Source organism: Bison bison, unplaced genomic scaffold (assembly GCF_000754665.1).
Source record: "Bison bison bison isolate TAMUID 2011002044 unplaced genomic scaffold, Bison_UMD1.0 scf7180017864053, whole genome shotgun sequence".
Classification (NCBI taxonomy): Eukaryota; Metazoa; Chordata; class Mammalia; order Artiodactyla; family Bovidae; genus Bison; species Bison bison.
The window spans coordinates 2,222,812-2,245,466 of record NW_011494625.1 but is presented as its reverse complement, the minus strand read 5'-3'; the positions used below and the strand labels follow the sequence as shown (position 1 = coordinate 2,245,466).

Sequence of the window (22,655 nt, the reverse complement as noted above, 5' to 3'; positions counted from 1 at the left end):
CTCTTGGACTGCAAGGAGGTCCAACCAGTCCATGTTAAAGGAGATCAGTCCTGGGTGTTCATTGGAAGGAATGATGCTAAAGCTGAAACTCCAGTACTTTGGCCACCTCATGCGAAGAGTTGACTCATTGGAAAAGACTGATGCTGGGAGGGATTAGGGGCAGGAGGAGAAGGGGACGACAGAGGATGAGATGGCTGGATGGCATCACTGACTCAATGGACGTGAGTCTGATTGAACTCCAGGAGTTGGTGATGGACAGGCAGGCCTGGCGGAGAGGGCAATGGCACCCCACTCCAGTACTCTTGCTTGGAAAATCCCATGGACGGAGGAGCCTGTTAGGCTGCAGTCCATGGGGTCAGTAAGAGTCGGACACGACTGAGTGACTTCATTTTCACTTTTCACTTTCATGCATTGGAGAAGGAAATGGAAACCCACTCCAGTGTTCTTGCCTGGAGAATCCCAGGGACGGGGGAGCCTGAGGGGCCGCCGTCTATGGGGTCGCACAGAGTTGGACACGACTGAAGTGACTTAGCATAGCATAGCATAGGGAGGCCTGGCGTGCTGCGATTCATGGGGTCACAGAGTTGGACACGACTGAGCGACTGAACTGAACTAAACTGAACTGAACTGAAGTAATCCAAAGGATGATACTCTGAAGCCATGTGAACTTTCTATTTCCAACAGTCACACAATGCTTCCCTGAATCTGATTACGTCAGCAGTTATAAACGATGATTTTCTATCATGGCTCCTACATTTATTAGCTGCCATTCTTACCACATCTTCATTTTTGCTGTTTGTTTCACTATGAAATTCAGGTTTTTTAAATTATTAAGGATTTTAACATTCATTATTACATACTCCATTACCATCATAATTCTAGTTTTTAAGCAGAAATGTATTTGCAGAAATTATAAACAATACAAAATATTGATATTTTTGAGAAAACTGAGTTGGGTAAATCAATAATTAAAAATTCTCCCACGGTTCCATGGACTTCTTTTGAAGAAGTAAATCACTGATAATTGACATAGTCATAATGATGCTGTCAACACAAGTGAGCAATGCAGGAGGCATTTACTAAAGGATAAGGAGCACTTGTCATATTGATTTGGGCCATTAATAATCAATGTCCATTTATATCCTATGAGTATTCTGGACTTTTTTTTTAACCATCATAATTCTTGTTGATGCTCAAATGGTTCCAAGTTTGGCCAGGGGAAGCCACTATAACCACCTGTCTCTTTGATGTACCCTGTTAGCCCTCAAGTACTTCCTTGTTTTGATTAACCCAAGTTCACTTTATCAGCCCTTTTGGTTTCCCCAAATAGTTTTAATAACTCCTACAATCTAATCCTTCTTTTTTTCTTTTCCCCAAGCCTGATGCTTTCCCCAAATTTTTGCTTTCCTTTGCACTTGTTTCCATGAGGCAAAGAAACAGTGGAGAATACTTTTGTGAACAACTATTTTCAAAGGTAAATAGCAGAGTTCTCACACACACACACACACACACACACACACACACACACTCACACACACACAAAGTTAATAATACGGAAATAGTCCCGTAGCTGCAAGTGGCTGTGTTGTAAGAAGCATTCTATACACACTCGGCCCACAGCATCCTTACTTTTTGTTTGCATTTACATACTTTGCCAAGCCTCCTGGAAAATGTGAGACTATTTTGGATGTGAAGTGATGACTGTCATTGAAAATTTCCCTTTCCTGTGGATGTACAGTGTATGTGAACCAGATCAAACCTCGGCCCAGGTCAAGTATGTCCACTCTCCAGGGCCCAGCCCTCTCAGCTCAGAACTTAATGCAACTCTGGCAGCAGCTTGGAGCGGGTGTACCGTTTCAATCCAAAGAACTCCTTTACACTGCTTCAGGTTGCTCTGTTCATCAGCATTTCCTGAAGAGGTCTCCTGACTCCTGTTCTAGGTTAGGCCTTTAGGATGGACTCAATTGTGTCCCCTCCAAAATTCATAGGTTGAAGCTAAAACCTCCAACATGACTATTTGGAGACAAGGCGTTTACAGAGTAAATTAAGTTTAAATGAGGTCATAACTGTTGGGCCCCTAATGTGATAGAACTAGTTTTCTTTGATCTGAAGAATAGGCTTCAACAGAGAACCAAGAACTCTTCTGGAATCTGGTTCACAGATTCAAAATCAATTCTTTCCTCTTAGGGGACAAAAATGCAACCATGTAGTTTAAGGCTACCCAAAATGGAATCTTAGCCACTTCATGTTTTTAAAGGGTATGACCGTGAATTAGCCTATGTTATTCACTGCCCAGAATAAACTAGAAGTGTGTGCAGACCTCCGACCTGGCCTCTACACAGGCTTCTTTCTGATACTCTACCTAGTACAGAAATGTTGAAAAAACTACCTTCACAAGACCAACTTCTAACAAAAATTCAGAACTAAAACAGCTCTTTAATGGTCTTTCATATTGAATCTGGGTCTCCTGCATTGCAGGCAGACTCTTTACCACCTGAGCCACCAGGGGAGCCTAATAGGTATTTAGTAAACAGTTTTAGGCATATTTTACAATAAACAAAAAGCTTCTGCTAAATGCCCTTGTGTGTATGAACATATCATGAAATCAAAACGCAAAAACTTCAAACATTTAAAACTTTATTGCTGGAATAGCAAACTTCATAAAGACACCTTTTGAAAGTATGTAGACAACGACAAGCAAAATAAACAGGAAACTTTGATAGAAGAAAAGCAAAGATTGTTACTATCATGCATGTACAGTCAAACTAATACCAGACCAAACAGGTACACTGAAGAGTATATGGGGTCATGGGTCATGCAATCCAAGGAGACTTATTCCAAACATTTGAGTTTCAGAGGGGTTCTTTTTTTTGGGGGGTGGGGGTGGGGGTGGGTAGGGTAATTTCCTCCTAATACATAAAATAGAAATATTTAGATGAGAAGCAGACTGATGACTATAAGGTCAATTTTATTTTCTTCACCAAGCATAGAAATCTGGATTATTGGCCAGAAGAAGTTCAAGAAGCAGTGATCAAAAATCTAAACACAGAAGAGAGGAAACAAACTCTAGATTCAATCTGTGCTATCCTTATAACCAACTACCGCTACTTCATAGATACTAGATCCAGTGTATTACATTAGTTCAGATGAGCTAAGAAGATAGAAAGCCAGAACAGCCTCTGCTGTGTATTCCCGCCCCCCTCCCCTTGGCTATGTTTTCTTAAGCCTAAAAAGTTCTATCACTATCCCGCAAGCACGAGGTTTGCTTTTACTATTACTGAATACAGTGAAAATCCATATAAACGAGCGCCGAGGTCTAGCCACCTTTCCTGCTGACCACTAGTGCCCGATCGAGCTGCTGCTAAAGGAGTAGCAGTAAGAGTAGGAGGAGTTCCCTGTGGCATCGAAGCTTCCTCTCCGGGACCCACTGCGGGAGCCGGAGCGGGACCCAGAGCGGGAGCCAGAGCGGGATCCGGAGCGGGAGCCCGGGGCAGAGGACATGTTGTAGGGGCTAGGCAAGCCCTTGGAGGACACAGAGGCAGCCTCCAGCAGGCGCAGGCCGGTGACGTCTTCCACCATGGAGCGGTTGATGGCATCCTTGTAGGATATTTTCAGCTTGGTTTTGGGGCAGGTCAGGATCTTGCCGTAGGTGCTGGTGTCTTGCAGCCTCTGAGCTGCCCGGCCGTCGATGTACCCCTTCCTGATGGCTTCCTCTGTGCTTATCCTCCCTTGTACTTCGGGGTCCACCAGGCCCCCCGTGAGGTACTGGAACTCCAGGAAGCGCTGGCCGGCCTCATAGGGAAGCCACTTTTCCTTCACCGCCTCTGCCGCCGACATCTTCTTCTTGCCCTTCACTCCTTCAAAGCCAATGAAGGCTTTCTGAGCGGGCTTCAGCCTGGTGGCCATATCCTGGTCAATCAGGCCCTGGGAGACTGCATCCTGGAGAGACAGCTTCTGGCCCGTGGTCGGGTGGATGATGCCGCCCGTGCAGGCCTGAGCCTCCAAAAGCCGCTGCCCGCTGATGCTGTCAACGATGCCCCGCTCTATCCCTTCCGAAATGGAGATCTTCTCCAGGTTTTCCGTGTCAAAGATGGCTGCGATGGGGCTGGACTCTTCCAGGGGCTCAGATAGGGAGCTGCTCCTGATGGTTAAATTCCTGATGCTGGAGATGGTGGAGATCTTACTGACGGTCTCGTGTCGGGAGCTGCCAAAGACATCATCGCTGAGGCCACCCCCAGTGCTGCTGCCACCGCCCACGATGCCGCCCACGCCACCACCCACGCCGTTCTTCAAGGAGATCATATCTGCGAACTGAGTGAGGCTGAGGCTGCCGGACCGGTACTGCTCGAAGAACTTCCTGTCGATGAGGCCCTTGTCGATAGTGTCTTGGATGTCGTACTGACTGCCCGTCTTCCTGTCCACCAGGACCACCCGAGTGGAGCCGTCTGAGCCAGTGATGGTTATTTCCTCCCACTCGCACTCCTGCTCACACAGTTCTTTGAAAGTGTCGTAGTCTATGAGGCCCTTCTTGTAGGCCTCCTGCACGGACATCTCCTTGTTGGTTTCCGGGTCCACGATGACCACTCTGCGCTTCCTGAGGGTGTTCTTCTGGGACGTCTGCACCTGTTTCTTCTTCTCTTTCAGGGGAAGGAGACACAGGCCAGTTTCTTCGTCTTTGATGCACCTTTCTTTCAGCTGCAGATATGTAAGGTTTTCTTCAGTGTTCGGGTCAAAGAAGCCTTTGGTATCATCACTCGGATCTGAGAGAATCTCACTGAGCTCCTCATTGAAGTAGCCCCTCTTGTAGGCGATGTCGACAGGCAGGCGATGGCTCTCCTTCGGGTCGATGATCCCGCCGGTTGCGATCTGCGCTTCTAGCAGGCGGATGCCATGGCCCTTTTCAATGAGCTCTTTGTTCATGGCTTGGAACAAGGAGATGATGTTTCCTGTCTCAGGGTCATTGTACCCGGTGACGGCTCGTTCCGCAGACAGGAGCTTCTCTTTGAACTCGATGCCCACCAGGCCCCGTTTGTAGGCTTCTTCCACTGGTAACCTCAAGTTGCTCACGGGATCCACAATGAAGCCAGTTGCTGCCTGTGCTTCCAGCAGCTCCAGGGCGGTGCCGGGGCGGACCAAGCCAATTTTCATGGCCTCGTAGATGCCAAGCTTCTGTTTCGTGGTCTCGTTGTAGATGCCCGCGATGCAGCTTGAACCCTGGAGGAAGTCCTTAATTCTCTCACCAACCTCGTCATAAGAAATCTGACCCGACTCCAGTTCATTGACAGTGGACGGTCTCAATATACCAGAGTCAACCAGCTCAGAGACGGTCACGGGCTGTCTGATTCCTTGGAAGGACATACTTCTTTTCTGTACTGACAGCAGGAGCAGCCCAGTGTGCGGTTCAATTCTGCACCTCTCCCTCAGCTGCATGTAACTGACCTTCTTTTTGGTGACTGGATCCACGAAGTTCTTCTGACTATCCCGGGGGTCGTTCAGGGAACGATACAGATCTCTGTCAATCAGCCCGCGGGCCAAGGCCACATCTTTCGGCAAAAAGACGCTGTTCACGGGGTCCACCACGCCCCCCGAAGCAATCTGGGCTTCCAGCAGACGCATTCCGGTCTCTCGATCAATCAGATTTTTCTTGATGGCCTCTGACACAGACACGGTCTTGCCGGAAAATGGGTCATCGAAGCCAGTGATGGCTTTCTCCGCCGTATATATCTGCTGGCGGTCATCGAAGTCGATGAGGTCCCGCGCGATGGCACTGTCCACCGTCAGCTTCTCGTTCCTGTGGGGGTCGATTATACCACCCGTGGCTGCCTGGGCTTCCAGGAGCATGACTGTGGATTCTGGGGTGATCAACTTCTTTCTCTTGGCCTCCACCAAGGAGTACTTTTCCTTCGGGGAAGCGGACGCCCCAGCGATGGCTCCCGCTCCCCGGAGGAAAGGTTGGATCTCAGAAGCAACTTCCTCCACGGACTTCTTCCCTTTCAGCAGCTTGTCCAGGGTCGCCTTGTCGATCAGCTGGCACTCGTACAGCTGCATGGCCGTCACCTTCTTCCTCAGCCCGTCGAACACCAGCTTGGAGGAGTCCACGGACCACTCGTACTCGGTCTGGGTCTCACGGTGGGACCCATAGGGGCGCTGCTTGAGCCTGTCGATCTCCCTCTGCAGCCGACAGCGCTCCGTCTCCAGCTGGGACTGCGTCTCCCGGCTGGAGTCCTCCAGCTTCCGCCGGCACCTCTCCTCGATCCGCTTGATCTCCGCCTGCAGCCTTTCAATCTCGCTCCGAAGGCTGTTCTTCTCTCTCTCGCTCTTCTCTCGCTCTGACTCGATCTTCCTGATGGCCTCCTCCTTGCGGGAGTACTGCGTCTTCCACTGGTTCAGGTCATTCTGGATCTGCTGTTTCTCACACTCCAGGCGCTGCTTCAGCCTGCTTTCCGCTTCCAGAGTCGTCTTGGCGCGACTCAGCTCCTCCTCCAGCCTCTGCAGCCTGGCCTTGTCTTGTTCCAGGACTTTGATTTTCACCAGGAGGCTCTCCCTCTCCTGCACGACCTGAGTGCACTGATTCTTGGATTCCTGAATCCTATTAGATGCCTAAAATGCAAAAAGAAAGAAATGGAAAAAAAAAAATAATGGTGTCATCATATCATTGGACCTCTTTTCCTGTTATTTGTACAACATACAGTTACTTATTTGCCCTTTCCCTCTTTCCTTAGTTGTACTGTTATTTTATCTTACAAGTTCGTGGGAAAAAAAAAAATCTGTACATATACATTGCCACTTTGATAAATGGCTTCTATACTTACTATACTTTTCCATAGGAGATATGAGCAGTTGTATACCTGGTTTACTCTTAATAGTAATTATGGTTTGAACAAATATGCAAATTTTTTTCCAGGTTATCACACCGGCTGTACCTACATGCCACCTGTTACAGCTATATTGACGTGTTTAATAAAGCTATACAAATCTATGGACTCATCCACACCCCCACCCCCAGCCCCACACAAATATTGTTTACAGAAGTCAAACATGTTAGAAGTTAAAGAAGTGTTAAAATTAGGGGTTAAAAGAAAAGCCAAACAAAAAGAAACATATTAGGGCTAGGATGAAAAGAGCATAGACTAATGCATGCAGAAAAAATCATGAAAAGCAAGCAAGAAAAAGTGATTTAAAAACTGTGCAGAAAGCGTGCAATTTAACATGGCTGAAAAAGCCCTTTAACGCGGCTTTTATTTAGGAAGATTTTAACTACAAACGCAGGTCGCAGCTCACAAAGTAAGAGCTGCCGTCTTCTAGAAAACAGAGTGGAACATCAAGAGGAAGAGATACCAGGTCTTACACCCGGTGGAAGGTTCTAAAGGTGGAGCCAGCGTGGGTTACACAGAGAACACCGGTGAGAGAAGAGACGGGCCAAACGCACCACAATCACTCCACCACGGGTCCGATGAGGACAGACAACAGCAAAGAGAAAACGTGAGAGGGCTGCAAGCCTCCAGCCCGGCGGAGAGGTCCGCGGAGGGGATTAGTGAAGCGGCAACAAGCGGCGATCAAATATTTGTGAATACCTCTAAGGCCTGCTTTTGGAATCTCTCAATTTCCTGTCTCAAGTTTTCCCTCTCTCTCTGTAAATCGTTAATCAGGCCCTGCAGCTCCAGCGTGCGGTTGTTGCTGATCTGCAGCTGGTTCCGGAGCTCCGCGATGGTGGCGTTCTTGTCGTGGTCGGCCTCGCTGCGGCCCCGCTGGAGGTCGTCGTACTCCAGCCGGAGCTGGCGGAGCTCCTCCTCCAGCATCAGGTGCTCCTTGGTGAGGCTCTCGGTCAGTGACTGCAGCCGCTCGATCTCGATCTTGCTCTCGTTCAGGCTGCGGCTCTTGTCCTCGATGGCCTTCTGGAAGTGCTCGTTGCGCGTCTGCGCCTGCCTGACGCTCTCCTGCTCCTGCAGCAGCTGACGCCGCAGGGCCTCAACCTCAGAGGCCAGCCTCCGCAGCTCGTCCTGGGTCCTCTGTTTCTCCCGCAGGTGGCCGTCCAGCGTGTCCCGCTGCTGCCGCAGCTCGTCCTCGCTCCGCTTCTTCACGATGGACGCCTGCTCCAGCTGCTGGGTCAGGCTGGTGACCTTGATCGCCTGCTCCTTCAGGGTCCTCCGCATGCCCTCCAGCTCCTCCTCCAGCTTCTTCCTCTTAGAGGAGTCCTCGGAGGCTGCCCTCTTCAGCCTGGCCAACTCCTCCTCTGCCTTCTGTTTCTGCAGCTGCAGCTCCTTCAGGGAGGTCTGGAAGCGGGCGATGTCCTGGTCCCGGACAGTCCTCTCCTGGGACACCCGCTCATAGTCCAGCCTCAGGCGCAGCAGCTCCTGTTCTTGCACCTTCAGCTTGCTGATGGTCTCCGTGGCGCTGCTGTGAGCTTTCTGCAGCTCGCCCTGCGCCCTCTGCAGCCTGGCGTTTTCATCCTCCAGGCACTTCCTCTGGCTGGCTTCCGTCTCGATCAGCTGCTTCAACCTGTCGATCTCCTTGTTTTTGTCCTGGATCGTCTTGGCGGCATCGTCCAGAGACTGCTTGTACCTGGCGCTCTCTTCCGTCCGCATCTGCGTCACCTGCCTCAGCTCAACCTCCAGCTGCTGTTTCCGCTGCGACATCTCCAAGCCGGTGGCCTTCTGCTGCTGGACGTTCTCTTCGACCCTCCTGAGGGTCTCCGTGTTCTGGGCCAGAGTGTTCTTCAGCCTCTTGACTTCTTCCGAGAGGCTCCGGTTTTCCCTGGTGAGGGTGTCTATCTGGGCCCGGTAGCCGCTGGTGTCCTCTTCCTTTTGCAGGGTGAGCTGGTGGATGGTCGTCTTGGTGATGTTGATCTCCGTCTCGAACTGGTTCTTTAAGCTGATGATTTCCTCGTCATAATTGGCCCTGACCTTAGCCAGTTCATTTTCATATTCCCAGCGGCGCTTGGCCTCCTCCTGGAACTCAGTTTTGAGTCTTTCGATCTCCTTGTTTTTGTCCTGGATGGTCTTGGCCGCCTCCTCCAGGGACTGCTTGTGCCTGGCGTTGTCCTCGGAGCGCTGCTGGATGACCTGCTTCAGCTCTATCTCCAGGTACTGCTTCTTCTGCAGCACCTCGGAGCCACAGGCCTTCTGCTGCAGGGCGTCCTCCTCGGCCCGCCTCCGCTGCTCTGTGGTCTGCAGGATGCTGTCGTTGAGACGGACAATCTCCTCCTTCAGATCTCGGTTCTCCCTCGAGAGTCTATCGAGCTGGTTGCGGAGGTTTTTGGAATCATCCTCTTTCTGCATGGATATCTCTTTGATGGTAGTCTTGGTGATGTTAATCTCTGTTTCATACTTGTTCCTTAAATTACTCATCTCCTCATTATAGTGGTTTCTTACCTTTGCCAGCTCATTTTCATATTCTCTCTTCCGGGCACCCTCCTCTTGCAGCAGCACTCTCAACCTCTCTATCTCGAACTCCTTCTCCTTGATGGCCTTCTCAGACTCCATCTTCTGCCAGCCGAGGCTCTCCTTCTCATTCTGCCGTGCTTTCTGCAGCTGGTCGTAGTCGCTCTTCTGCTGGTCAAACCTGTCCTCCACGGCCTTTCTCCTGCGCTTCTCATCCTCGATCTCGTACGTCAGCCGGGTGATCTTCTCGTTGAGTTCTTTGATCTGCCCGTAGCATTTGTCTAGGTTTTGCTTGGCCGACTTGCCGTCCAGCTCGGCCTGTCTCTTCAGCTCCTCCAGGCTCACGAGCTTAGCTTTGAACTGGGAGCACTCCGCCTGGTATTTCTGCAGGTTCTGATCCAGGAATTTGTTCTTATTGCAGTTCTCCGAGTTGGCGTCTCGGGCCAGCCTGAGCTCCTCTTCCAGAACTTCGATCTTGGTATTTTTCAGCTGTGGAAGGGAAATCAGAGAGGGTGTTGAAAGAAACATACCCCGACATCGTAAGAAAGAAGCAGTACTTCCTCCCCAGCAGACCCATGTGCTTTCTTCACTTCTTGGTACACAACTACACACGCACACACAAACAAGCACATAAAGCGTGATACAAGGCAAAAGCTAGGAGGCAAAACATCCCAGAAATCCCTACTCTCGTCATTCTTCCATCGGGCGCTTACATGATCTTAGTAAGGGACCTATCCTCTGAGTTTCGGCTTCCTTCAATATCTACAAATGAAGGAATTTCTTTCAAGACCAAAAGCTTATGATTTCCTAAATTAGTCCTTAATTTCCAGGCATAAAGTAAGTTTCCATATAAACTCAGCACGAGCGTTAGAAATGAGAAGTAAATTCAACAATCACCTGACGTGAAAAATTCAAATCCAGCGAGTCCTGGGTGTTCTTCTTAATTTAACACAAAGAAATAAAGCTAATTCCTTGACCAAACGTTAAATGAAATTCCTGGGGGTCTTGGCAAAGTACAATAGCTATAATTTTGAAAATATGACCTCAGTCCACTTCTTGCAGTGAACTGGAGAACAGGACTGATACCTGATTTATGAATGAACTGTATTATACTATTTAGAGGAAATACAGTTTCACCAAGGAATATCCATGTTAAGATGAGGCAGTGGAAAAAAAAAATGGGCATGTACACACTGCTATTTTTAAAATGGATAACCAACAAGGACCTGCTGTACAGCACATGGAACTCTGCTCCATGTTAGGCGGCATCCGGGAAGGGAGGAGGCCTTGGGGGAGAAAAGGTACGTGTATACGTATGGCTGAGTCCCTTCACCGCTCATGTGAAACTATCACAACACTGTTTGCTAATCGGCTGTACCCCAATGCAAAAGAAAAAGTTAAAAAAACCCAACAAGGCAGTAGTAATTAAGTTCCATTCTATTTTCTTTTCAATCGTCCATGGAAATAAAGTGAGTAGATTACCTTCAGATCTTCCAAACTCTTCAGCATCTCACTTAAGAATCTGTAATAGTCTCCAGACCTTGTAAGAAGCTCTATGTACCGAGCATGCATATCTGCAGCCTTGGAGGAAAGATACGCAAGGACCGGTCAATGACATTGCTTTCAAAAGAAGTCCTATGCAAGCTGACCAATTCTGTTTCTAAAACAACCCAATAGTGAAATTATAACTTAGAGAGTGAATTTCCTTTTTTCATCTGTGCTAATTCCAAAATCCAATAAAACAATAAAGTGCAATAAAACGAAGGGCCTAAAACCATGCATTTTATCCTCATCCCTCTAGGGTATGCCCCCTAAACCCTCTGATATGGGGGATGCTCTCTGATATCTTTGAGAAGAAGTTGTCTTTAGAAATTGACTAGATATTTTCCACTTTTTAAATGTCTCTCTCAATAAACCCAGAGTTTAAGCCCAGTTTCTGCAGAGAGTCTAATGTATAAATAGACCCAGACTTCTCACTGATCATTTCCTAAAATGCATCTTATACTGATGATTTACACTAGAGAGAGGATAACCTATTAAACCGTTTTGAATGGAAACCCTCCCTATAGCAAGAGATGAATTCAGGGAGAGTGGGGAAGACAGGAAGGGGACAGGGAAGAAAGAAGATGCAGACAGAGGGGCAGGCTCTCAGAGAGAGGTAATAACTTATCTACCTCTTGCAGAATCACCCCAGAAGGAGACTGAATCACAGTTCTCTTGATAGGGATACTCAGCAGAGTTTCCAGTCCTGAGGTGTATGATGCCAGCTGCAGTTCATAATCCTGCAGAATAACGACGTTTCAGAAAAACATACGTAACTGACTTAAAAGGAGTCACTGGCAGCTACAATTCCAGTTTTAAATCACCACGCTGTACTTCCGATGTCCAACCCCAAAGGCCATAACGTGCTGCTAGTGTCCAAGCATCCTACGATAGTATTAAACCAGTGGCACATCTTTATAAGCTAAACGGAGATCTCTGCACACACCACCAGTCTAAAGATGAAGACCAGCCCACTGCCGCAGATACTGCCAGTGTATAATGACTTCAGGCTAATGGATCATAAGTGTTTATGGTTTGTTCAGGAGAGAACACACAAAAGCCATAATTGCTGTCCTCAAGAAGTTTATCATCTTTAAAGAAAGATGATGTCTTACATCAGAAAATAATGTAGTCAATAATGTTCTTTTTTAATAAAAAAACACAGAACACTTCATGAATTTGCATGTCATCCTTGCACAGGGCTGGGCTGATCCTCTTTGTATGATTCCCGTTTTAATATACATGCTGCCAAAGCAAACACCGTTCATAATATTCTTGATGAAACACAAACAGGCTTTCTGAAACCAACATACCTTAATTGAATTTGCACAAAGTTCAGCAATTTTTTGTACTTCTTCTGATTTGTCTCGTTTGCCACTTATCTCACTGTGCAAGTTCTACACAGAAAAGAAAATATTTACAAATGTTAAACTGTACACATATTTTAAAATAATGTTTTTTTCATTCTTTAACCACTGTTATTTGTCTCCCCCCTCCCCCCGCCAGTTTAAGACCTGTTCTGACCCCATAGTCTCACAGTTAAACCTCAGGAGATGAGTATGTTTTCTATTCAGAAAATAGAAGGAAGATCTTCAACTTCTTATGATCTAAGAGGTTACTATCTAGTCAGCACTCTTTTCTGGTCCTGTTAACTCAATTTGTAAACATACTTTACTATAACATAACATTATTTCTACGTTCATCATTGCATTTCTTGGTAAATATCTCAACTGCTTTTCCTCTGGGCTTTATTTAAGCATTCCCCAAATGGACTAGTGGTGTTAAAGATCTATCATTTCATGAAAAGATACACACACCCCTACGTTCATAAGGGCACTATTTATAACAGCGAGGAAACGGAAACAGCCTAATATCCACCAGCAGACGAATGGATAAGGAAGATAAGGTACATATACACGAGGGAGTAGCTCAGCCGTAAAATAAACAAATGAAATAATGCCATTTGCAGCAACATGGACGGACCCAGAGATTTTCATACCAAGTGAAGTGCGTCAGGAAGAAAAGAGACGAACACCATATACTGTCACTTACATGCGCTACCAAGTGAAGTGCGTCAGGAAGAAAAGAGACAAACACCATATACTGTCACTTACATGCGCCATCTCAAATATGACACAGATGAACTTATCTACGAAATAAAATAGACTCATAGACAGTGCTGAGTGTGTGTGCTGGTGGGAGACAGAGGCTGGGAATCTGGGATTAGCAGATGCAGACTTCTATACATAGAATGGAAAAACAACATGCCCTACTGTATAGCATAGGAAACTATATTCAATATCTCATAGTAAACCATAATGGGAAAGACTGTATATTTATGTATAACTGAATCACTTTGCTGTACAGCCGAAACTAATACAATAGTGTAAACCAACTATACTTCAATAAAATACATTTTTTAAAAACTTATCACTTTAAACCTCAACACTGCTATGAAAACCAGAGGAAGATACAGCTTATACCCAGTGAAATCTATGCAGTGACAAATCTGCTTATACCTTCTGCTCATTCAAAAATCTCATGACCGTGTTGGAATCTCCAAACTTCATGGATTCTAAGCTATCCTGGCGGCGTTTGGCATCATAGAGCCATTTGCAGAAAGTCTGATAGTTATCACGGTAATTCCTCAGTTGCTTGATTTGTTTCTCCAGATCCCATAATCTGGTGAAAATAAGAGATAATAAAATTATCAGAGCGTTGCTGCTGCTGCTGCTGCTAAGTTGCTTCAGTCGTGTCCGACCCTGTGCGACCCCATAGATAGCGATGCTGCTGCTCTGCAGAAGTATTTAACACAGAGTTACCAGAGGACCCAGAATGCCACTGGGCACACACTCAAGAAAACATACATCCACACAAAAGCTAACATGTGAATGTGTGCAGCAGCACTACATGATAGCCAGAAACTGGGAACAACCCAAATATACATCCAATGATGAAAGAATAAACAAAATGTGCTTTAGCCATACGATGGAATATTATACAGTCAGGAAAAAGAGGTGATGTACTGACATGAGCTACCCAATGGGTGAACCTGGGAAATGTTATGCTAAATGAAAAAAAAAATCAACAGTCACAAAGGACCACACATCATATCTTTCCATTTATACGAAACACCCAGAACAGGCAAAGCTATAGAGACGCAAGTTCAGTGGTGGTTGTTTGGGGCTGGAGGGCTGGGAGGAAACGGGGCAAAGTGCCAGTGGGTACAAGGTGCTTTGTTTCTGGCCATGCCACGCAGATGCGGGACCTTAGTTCCTCGTGAGTGTGAGTGAAGAGTGAGTGAAAGTTGCTCAGTCGTGTCTGACTCTCTGCGACCCCATGGACTACAGAATCCATGGAATTCTCCAGGTCAGAATACTGGAGTGGCTAGCCTTTTCCTTTTCCTTTTCCAGGAGATCTTCCCAACCCAGGGATTGAACCCACGTCTCCCACATTGCAGGCAGATTCTTTACCAGCTGAGCCACAAGGGAAGCCCTTAGTTCCCTGACCAGGGATCAAACCTGTGCCCCCTTCAGTGGAAGTGCAGAGTCTTAACCGCTACACAACCAGGGAAGTCGTCAAGGTTTCTTTTTTAGGGTGATGAAAATGTTCCAAACTCGGAATGTGGTGATGGTTACACATTCTGAACTTACTAAAAACAACTGAATTGTATACTTTCAGTTGTGAATTGAAAGTGAATTGCATGGCGTGTGAATTATATATCAGTAGAGATGTTTCTAGGAGCTGTTTTCAGGAGCTGTTTTCAAATCCTCATTTGCAGTAAGGCATTTCTTTCGTATTAAATATAAGATTTAATTTTCACTAAATTTTGGAGAATGCTCCCTCAGAGTCACTACTCCTTCTAACAAACGGTCATAACAGGAGTTTAGGGGGCACAGCAGAACGTGATCAACGGCTTCCCTTATTTCCCTGTGAGCCTGGAGGGTACCCGACATAAGTGAGTTCAAGCCTGGCTACTGGGCTGAGGTCTCTTCCACTCCCAGCAAAGCTGCCAGTGTGCGAAGAAAGCACCTAGGAAGCCGAACTGACACACGAACAAGACCACTGTTTTAGATTCTGGCCAAGCCACAGGGCATACAGGATTTCAGTTCCCCAACCAGGGATCGAACCTACACCCGCTGTGCTGGAAGCACAGAGTCTTAAACTCTGGACCACCAGAGCAGTCTCCAGAACCACTGTTTTCTTTAGTGATGACTTCAAGTGCCGTTATATTGGGAACAACCAAACGGGCAGAAAGTGTGGGAGGAGTCTGGCACACCTGTAGTCTATCTGCTTATCGATTCTCTGCCAGCGATCTGTCAGCTGGGTGACCTTTTCGCTGAACTTGCCCAGGTCCAGGTCATACAGTGGATACTGCTGTGAAGTCTGGGAGTGGATCTGCTGGGCCTTCTGCAGTTCAGTCTTCATGGTGGCCAACAAGGACTTCTTCAAGTTCAAGTCATTTTTAATTTTCTGTCACAGCAAAAAAAAAAAAAAGTACTAATTAACCTCATTCCAACTTGATGCTACACTGCAAGGAAAATATCTTTAAAGACTGCATTTCCTAATATTTGTGCTAATGACCTAGTTCTTGTGCTAACTCAAGAAAAAAAAAAGAATTTGAAAAAAAATTGATGTGTAAATCAGTTTAAGGAATGCTATATATCACACTCCACTCCATTCCTGGAAAATTATAAAATCTGTTAATATATTTGGGCTTCCCAGGTGGCACAGCGTTAAAGAATCTGCCAGCCAATGCAGGAGATGCAAGAGATACACGTTTGATCCTGGGTTGGGAAGATCCCCTGAAGAAGGAAATGGCAACCCACTCCAATATCCTTGCCTGGGAAATCCCGTGGACAGAGGAGCCTGGTGGGCTACAGTCCACGGGATCACAGAGTCGGACACTGTGATTAATATATTTAATATCATATCTCAGGCTCTGAAAAGTGCTACCATACTAGGCTCAGCTGCTAAGTCATGCTCCACTCTTTATGACCCCGGGGACTGTAGCTCGCCAGGCTCCTCTGTCCATGAAACTTCCCAGCAAGAATTCTGGAGTGGGTTGCCATTCCCTTCTCCAGGGATCTTCTCGACCCAGGGATCAAACCTGAGTCTCCTGTGGCTCTTGCACTGCGGGCAGATTCTTTACTGCTGAGGCATTGGGGAAGCCCATCCCAGTACTACAGTACCAGCTTAATTAGACTTAACTAGGCTAATCTCACTACAAATGACCTTCTCAGGTAGGTCCTGCCAACGTGCTCTGGACAACAGCGTTCTGGGGATAACAGCTGATGTCAACCACGTGTGGCCAACAAAATCCAGTAATCCTCAAAAGTCATGAAGACATAGCGAAGCTTTATCACTGGGGACTGAGTCTTCCTGCATTTTTTCCAAAATAAACTGGGCCGCTGTTAAAACTCCTCTTATTACCTTGAGTCCACAGCGGTAAGCCTCCACTTTATCCAGATCCAGGCACACGGTCTCCTCTTCCGTAAGTCTGGCCTCATAAACCTTCAACATGTCTTCTGTCTGGAGAATGGCCTGCAGGAGGGCTCTCACAGCACACAAGCTGTCGGGAGCCAAAGAGGCAGATAAAATTGCTGATGACACAATTAGACTTTGGCTCTTGCCACTCTTCATAAAAGGGAACGATGTTAAAGCAGAGAAAAATTGATTTTGCTTATTTTAGAAGCAGCGCAGCGATGCATTGTTTTTCCCCCACTTTCATGATTCAGAACACCACTTTGCATTAATGGAAGAATTCTAAGCTCTGGCCTGAAGAGGCTGCCTTGGTTAGAAGAGACACCGGAGTTCAGAACAGTGGGACTGGCGCCCTAGGCTGGAGGATCCTCTCCCAGAAGCACAGAAAATGTGAGTCCCTCATGAAAAGACAAACCACAGGCAACGGCTCCAGCAACCAGCACATAAAGCAAATGCAGTCTCACAAAATGAAGCTTGAGAAAAGCCGAGTATCTGAGGTCAGTGTCAGTCGTGTTTACCTATTTAAGTAGCCGTCCGTCACGCCATTGATATTTTCCAGTTTCTGAAACAATCCAAATACCTCATTCTGCAAATAGCAATATTTTTCCGAACCTCTGAAGTTGGCTAGCATGTCCTTCAGCTGGTTGAGAACTTGAGCAATGGCTTGAGCATCATTCTGTACGCTCTGTCCAGAAAGAAGGAAAGTGCCTTTGATTTAGCTGTATGCCTATCACCATCATTCTTGCCCTCAAAAAGCCCACAAAATGTGAATGATTCAAGAGAGAGTTGACCCTTCCTGTCCTTCATCAGGGAGGCCTTACCAGCCTCTGTTGGGTCAATCAACCCTCTTCCTTAGAAAGTACACCTCAGACATTCTAATGCTGTGCCCAGGCCTGGCTGAGCAGAAGGAACGACTGAGGCTGACGCCGAAGCACCTGGGCTGCAGTCCCAGCTCCACGGCTCTTACACCCACTCCCCCAACCAAATCTCTCCATGTCCATTTCCTGCTTGCAAAGAATATCATTCTACCTGTCTAACCCACATCATATGCTGTCTTGGGCAGAAGCCAAATTCATGCTTGTGAAAACTTAGGAAATCTACAAAGTACTATATTGCAGAAAAGGAAGAACACGCAGCCTGATTCAGCAACGCATCATCTAACAGCAAAGACAGTTTAATCCCCAACCTGGTATTGTTCAACAAATGTGGAAGCATGGGAAAGGAAAAAGGAAGTCGGGCCAGAAGCCTTTTATTGAAAACGAAGGTTTTCAAGCCTAAAAATGTTTAAACCAGGAGGTTTTTTCCATTAGTTCTCAGTTAAATATAAATATACCTGGAATCAAGCAAAATAATAACGAGCGCCTACCTTGAGCTCGTTTATTTTCACTGTGATGTGGTGGGAAGACCCCTGATCTGCCAGAAGGATGTTCTTCAGGGCCATCCTGCTCTCACAGAGCTCCATCTGCCGGCGTATCTTCTGGAGCTCTATCAACATCCACGCTTCTTGCTTGTCATTTTCTCTGTTGGTTTCAATTACTTTATTGTGGTTGACGTCTTGGCAGGTCCCAAGGTGAGTGATTTCAGTCGTGGTTACTGTAAAAATGTTAGGACCACAAAAATCAGAGAATTCCTGGCAAGAAGGGTGCGAGGCCTCAAGAAAACAGCTAGGCTGCATGAGAGTGTTGCTGCTGCCTTGGATTGGGTTCTGAAACTTGGCATCTTTTTCTTTCTTTTTGAACTTTTTACTGTGTATTGGGGTACAGTCGATTAACAATGTCGTGATAATTAATAGCTTCAGGTGAACAATGAAGGAACTTAGCCATACATATACATGTATCCATTCTCCTCCAACCAAAATGACTTTTGAAATGTGATCTTTCAAAGAAGTGATTCCAAAACTAAGGCAAACTATGTCCTTTCTTTCGAAAACTGCACGTATGGTGGCTGCAAAGAGAGAGGGCTCCAAACCAACCTGTCTGGTGCTGGGGGTGGCCGGGCAGCTGTATGACCAGGGTCTGGTAGTGCTTCTGGGCATCTGTGAACTGGGTCTGCATCTTCCGCTTGTCGTCGTCTCCGAACATCTCCGAGCCCTGGCTGTTCCTGATGAACTCTTGGTAATGCAGCTCGAGGTCAGAGATGGTCTTCATGTAGTCTTCCTGCCGCATGGTTTTCAGCTGGAAATAAACCCGGCAGAGGTGTTCCTGGAGGCCCCACACAGTGGCCAAGGGGAGTCTGCTGGGAAAGGCAGCATGCTGGGGGCGGTGGGGGGTGGAGGGTAGTGGCCTGAGGCCTCGCCCCTCAAGGACCCATTAAGACAGAAGAGGTCTTTGAGGATTTAGACCTTGCTCCTGAGAACCACAGCAGCGAGTTGTCAATTTTTTTCTTCCTATGAGATTTTCTTCTTCAAAGGAAACAGGACTCAGAAACCCCAAGAGTCAAGTGGATCACAGCAAAGCTGCTCTAAGAAGAGTGAAGGGGAGCCCCCAGACTTACCCTCCCTGCCGTCCACCCTGTCCTCTTGGAGGACCTCTCCCCCTGAGGTTCTTGGACCACAATCTGAAAACTACCGGTCTAGGGTAGCTAGTGCTTTGGATTCCAAGAATCCTACCCTACCATTTACTTCTGTGCTATCCAGTCAATAATTATGACGTCATTATCCATTATGTCTATTAAGGAGAAGGGGACCCAGAGGATCACAGGACCACATGCCTTTGCCACAGGGACGTCTGGCTTGTTGGGTAACTTTAATTAGTCCTCTGGTAAGCAGCCCAGTGCCATTCCTCCCATCTGTGTTGGATGAACTAGAACCTCTAAGGAAGGCTCAGCCGACTCTTTTGCTGACCCCAAAAGCATCAGCTGCACAGCTAGGTTCGTCTGGTAGAAACTGCAGTGCGGGGAGTGGCTGGGCAGCCCCTCTGGGCAGCGAGTGGGTCCTGAGGACCTACCTTGGCGATGGTCATGGCCTTGATCTTCTCGATATCGATCATGCAGTAGTGCCAGGACACCAGGCTCTTCATGTTGATGTAGAGCTGGTTCCACAGGGCCAGGATGGCTTCGTAGTACTGCTCGATCCTAGGAGGCACAAGGGAAAACATGCGGGCCTGGTTCTCCAAGTTCATCCCGAAGGGGAGACCTGGCCCCATGGCACAGAGAGCTCAAAGGAGAAGTAAGAGAGCAACGGGCACGTGGATATCTGCAAAACATCAGCATTTCAGTAAGGACTTCCCCGGCGGCCCAGCGGCGAAGGATCCGCCCGCAATGCAGCAGACTCAGGCTTGATCCCTGGGTCGGGAAGCTCCCTTGGAGAAGGAAATGACAACCCACTCCAGTATTCTTGCCTGGGAAATCCCATGGACAGAGGAGCCTGGTGGGCTACAGTTCACGGGCTTGCAAAAGAGGTGGACACAACTTAGCAAGTAAACAACAACATTTCAATGGACTTGGACCAATACCCGAAAGCATACTCTCAGTGACCAACAGGGGTTTAATACTCTGGAATCATTTTGGTTGAAACACGCAGTACAGTTTGGGGTGGTTGGGTTATTTGTCAGCAGCTTTTTAATTGATAGAGGTCTGACTCCATGCATGCTGGCAGGAAGAAATGGGTCTCGGGTCATAGAACTCTGATGGCTTCTGGCATTTGGAAATATTCCCTGGGCTATGCTCACCCCACCTTGAATGGGCTGAAGACTTCCTTTATAAAACATTTGGAAGAATCTGCCCTGGACAACCTGTCAAGCGAATGTTCCAGCTACTTACTGATGGCCCAAACGTTTCTGTGAAATGTTTAGCCACATATTCTATTTGTGGCTACATGTCAGACTGTGTGTGTGTGCACTCAGTTGCTCAGTCCTGTTCAACTTTTTGTGATGCCATGGACCGTCCATGAGATTCTCCAGGCAAGGATACTGGAGTGGGTTGCCTTTCCCTTCTCCAATATGTCAGACCATCGATGGCTTAAAGGAGGAAGGATTTTGAAATCATGCCTTTCAAGTGCATGGTCAAGATGAGTTCCTCTACTGTCAAACATTCTTTTTCATCTTCCAATGATAAGTACAGTATCTTCACCATAAAATCTCAAGACAAGGCAAAGGGACCTTCACCAGATCTCACTTTGGGGGGGTGACAGCAGTGTGGAGCGGTGTGTCTGACTGTTTGTACCGGAGTCAGCCGCACTTTTCCCCACCCGTGTCCACATCACAGCCAGCAAGAACCTGAACTACGTACTTGCTCGAGAGGTCCACGGCCAGAGGGTTGGGCGGAGGGATGATGAGGCCCACGGAGGGCACGAGCATGTCCACGCCCCCCGGGCCGGTCACGTACCACTTGCTCCGCTCATTGTTGTCTTTCAGGATACATTCGTCCCCTTTGTGGACAATTTTCTGCAAGGCAAGCAGCACCGTGTTTTGGCTTGATCCACAGGCCCACATTTGTATCTTTTTGCTCAAAAAACAGAAGCAGCCACAAGGACAACATGCAAAGTGTTGCAGCTTTGAAACACTTAAGTGCTCCTCCATTCAAGCTGACCTTGACACAACCCAACAGGACTGATGCTTTAAATACAACAGGTGAGTCTACAAGGTGTATCTGAAGGGAATTAGGAGGAGTGACTTTCCAGGAGACAGCCAGGGGAGTCCCCCAGTGAAGTGATAAATCCTTTTATAGAGCAAAAATTCACCCCCTGACTTTTCCACACTTGTGAGTTTTTGTTTCATATAGTAGATTTCAGTGTGTGGACATCACATCTCATTCACTTGTTAAAATTTTTAAATAAAAACAAAAAATTTCTGGTATCAGGTCCCCAGAAAAACAACTTTCTAAATTAACTCCAACATCTAAATTGCTTCTTTTCTAAATCAACTAGATAGCTTCTTAAAATGGGTAAATTAAAAAAAAAAAATGGGTAAATTAAGACATCTATCTTAACTATTAATGTAACAAGTTTGACAAGTAGGTATTTCAATCTCCATTTCAATTTCTTCCTTCTCTCCAGCCAAGTTCTAAAACCATTTCTGCATGGTAGAATAAACTCCATTGTTTTATGTTCATCTCATCAACTAGTCAATTTTCATTTATTAAATCCTCCATAATTTTTATAAGAAAATAGAGTTAAGGGAATTTCATAAAAACTTGCTAAAATGGAGCCATCTTTCCATATAAATGTTTGTATTGACCACAGAGCCTACGGAACTGATGTGTTCATTTAATACATAAAATCCGCAGTGACATTCCCTTTACATGCAGCATAGTGGCCATGTATCTTGTTTGCTTTTAATCTCAGAAGAAAAGAAGTCTTAAGCCTTAAAACAGAATTAGAGTAGTTTAAAAATACTTGTTGTCCTACTTATTGATGATTATCACATGATTCAGAACAAAATCACTCCATTCTTTCAACAGCTTCCCCTTGGTATACAAAAGAAAGACACTTACTAGGGTGCTCCCTGAAACCTAAATTCAGTTCTGCTCTCTCGATGGACAGAAATCCACCCATAGAGAAAGGGAACACTTTGGCAGCATTCTGAGTAACAGCACACACCTGGTCCTGCTTGTAGTCGCAGAGAGCCCTGAGAATAATGGGTTTATTGCTTCTGTAGTCCGGGTTACGCGGTTTCAGCTGCACAATCTTCTTGGACTTGTTTACCAAGCTCTGCACCTGGCGCTTGTATTCAAGGATTTTCTCCCGTTCTTTCTGCAATTGCAAATAAAATCATCCTTGAACATACATACTCTCTGAAAATTAGGTGAGATCTTGAAATGGCATTCCTGTAGCTATCATGACAATACAAATTAGTAGTTTGTATTTGCATTAGCTGTAAAAAGCCACCCATTCATTTGTGTGCAGGGACCATAGGTACCTTTCATAAGAAGCCACTACAGAGGCAACACAGCCATGAATTAGGGGCGGGGAAGCATATCACTGTGTGAGAGGACTATGCTGATAACATGTGACGTACGATTTTCCAAAGGGATCTTCATGTTAGGTCATCAGCGTTCTCTCCCGTTTTGTTTAGAGCAATGGTAACTACTGAAGCAGAAGTAATCTGCAACAGTAGCTAAGCATGCAGAGAAATGTATTTGAGAAAAGCCGCTGAAAGTGAAGATAAGGTTTGCTTGAGCTTTGAGCACTCACTGCTCTGCAGAGCAACACAAATCCAAACAGCAGTCTGAATCCATGGTTGGGTGCGTTTGTTTTATTCCCAGGAAAGGGCTTGCGTCTGAGACGCTACCTCCAGCTCCTTGATCTGCTCC

General features: G+C 46.6%; 1 protein-coding gene across 1 annotated transcript in view; it reads right to left on the bottom strand.

Annotated features, from left to right (window-relative positions):
• Positions 1–2,620: 2,620 nt before the first annotated feature.
• The window catches only part of DSP (desmoplakin), a 34,311-nt gene continuing 14,276 nt past the window's right edge, over positions 2,621–22,655 (bottom strand). The window contains exons 12-26 of the mRNA XM_010835843.1: positions 22,634–22,655; positions 21,943–22,095; positions 20,634–20,788; positions 19,352–19,478; positions 18,379–18,580; positions 17,773–17,999; positions 16,925–17,091; positions 16,356–16,494; positions 15,202–15,395; positions 13,442–13,604; positions 12,236–12,319; positions 11,555–11,662; positions 10,863–10,961; positions 7,575–9,869; positions 2,621–6,600 (exon numbers count right to left, since the gene is read on the bottom strand). Coding sequence (XP_010834145.1) covers positions 3,340–6,600; positions 7,575–9,869; positions 10,863–10,961; positions 11,555–11,662; positions 12,236–12,319; positions 13,442–13,604; positions 15,202–15,395; positions 16,356–16,494; positions 16,925–17,091; positions 17,773–17,999; positions 18,379–18,580; positions 19,352–19,478; positions 20,634–20,788; positions 21,943–22,095; positions 22,634–22,655 — 7,396 coding nt within the window. The 3' untranslated portion in view covers positions 2,621–3,339. The remainder of the gene's footprint in view (positions 6,601–7,574; positions 9,870–10,862; positions 10,962–11,554; positions 11,663–12,235; positions 12,320–13,441; positions 13,605–15,201; positions 15,396–16,355; positions 16,495–16,924; positions 17,092–17,772; positions 18,000–18,378; positions 18,581–19,351; positions 19,479–20,633; positions 20,789–21,942; positions 22,096–22,633) is intronic.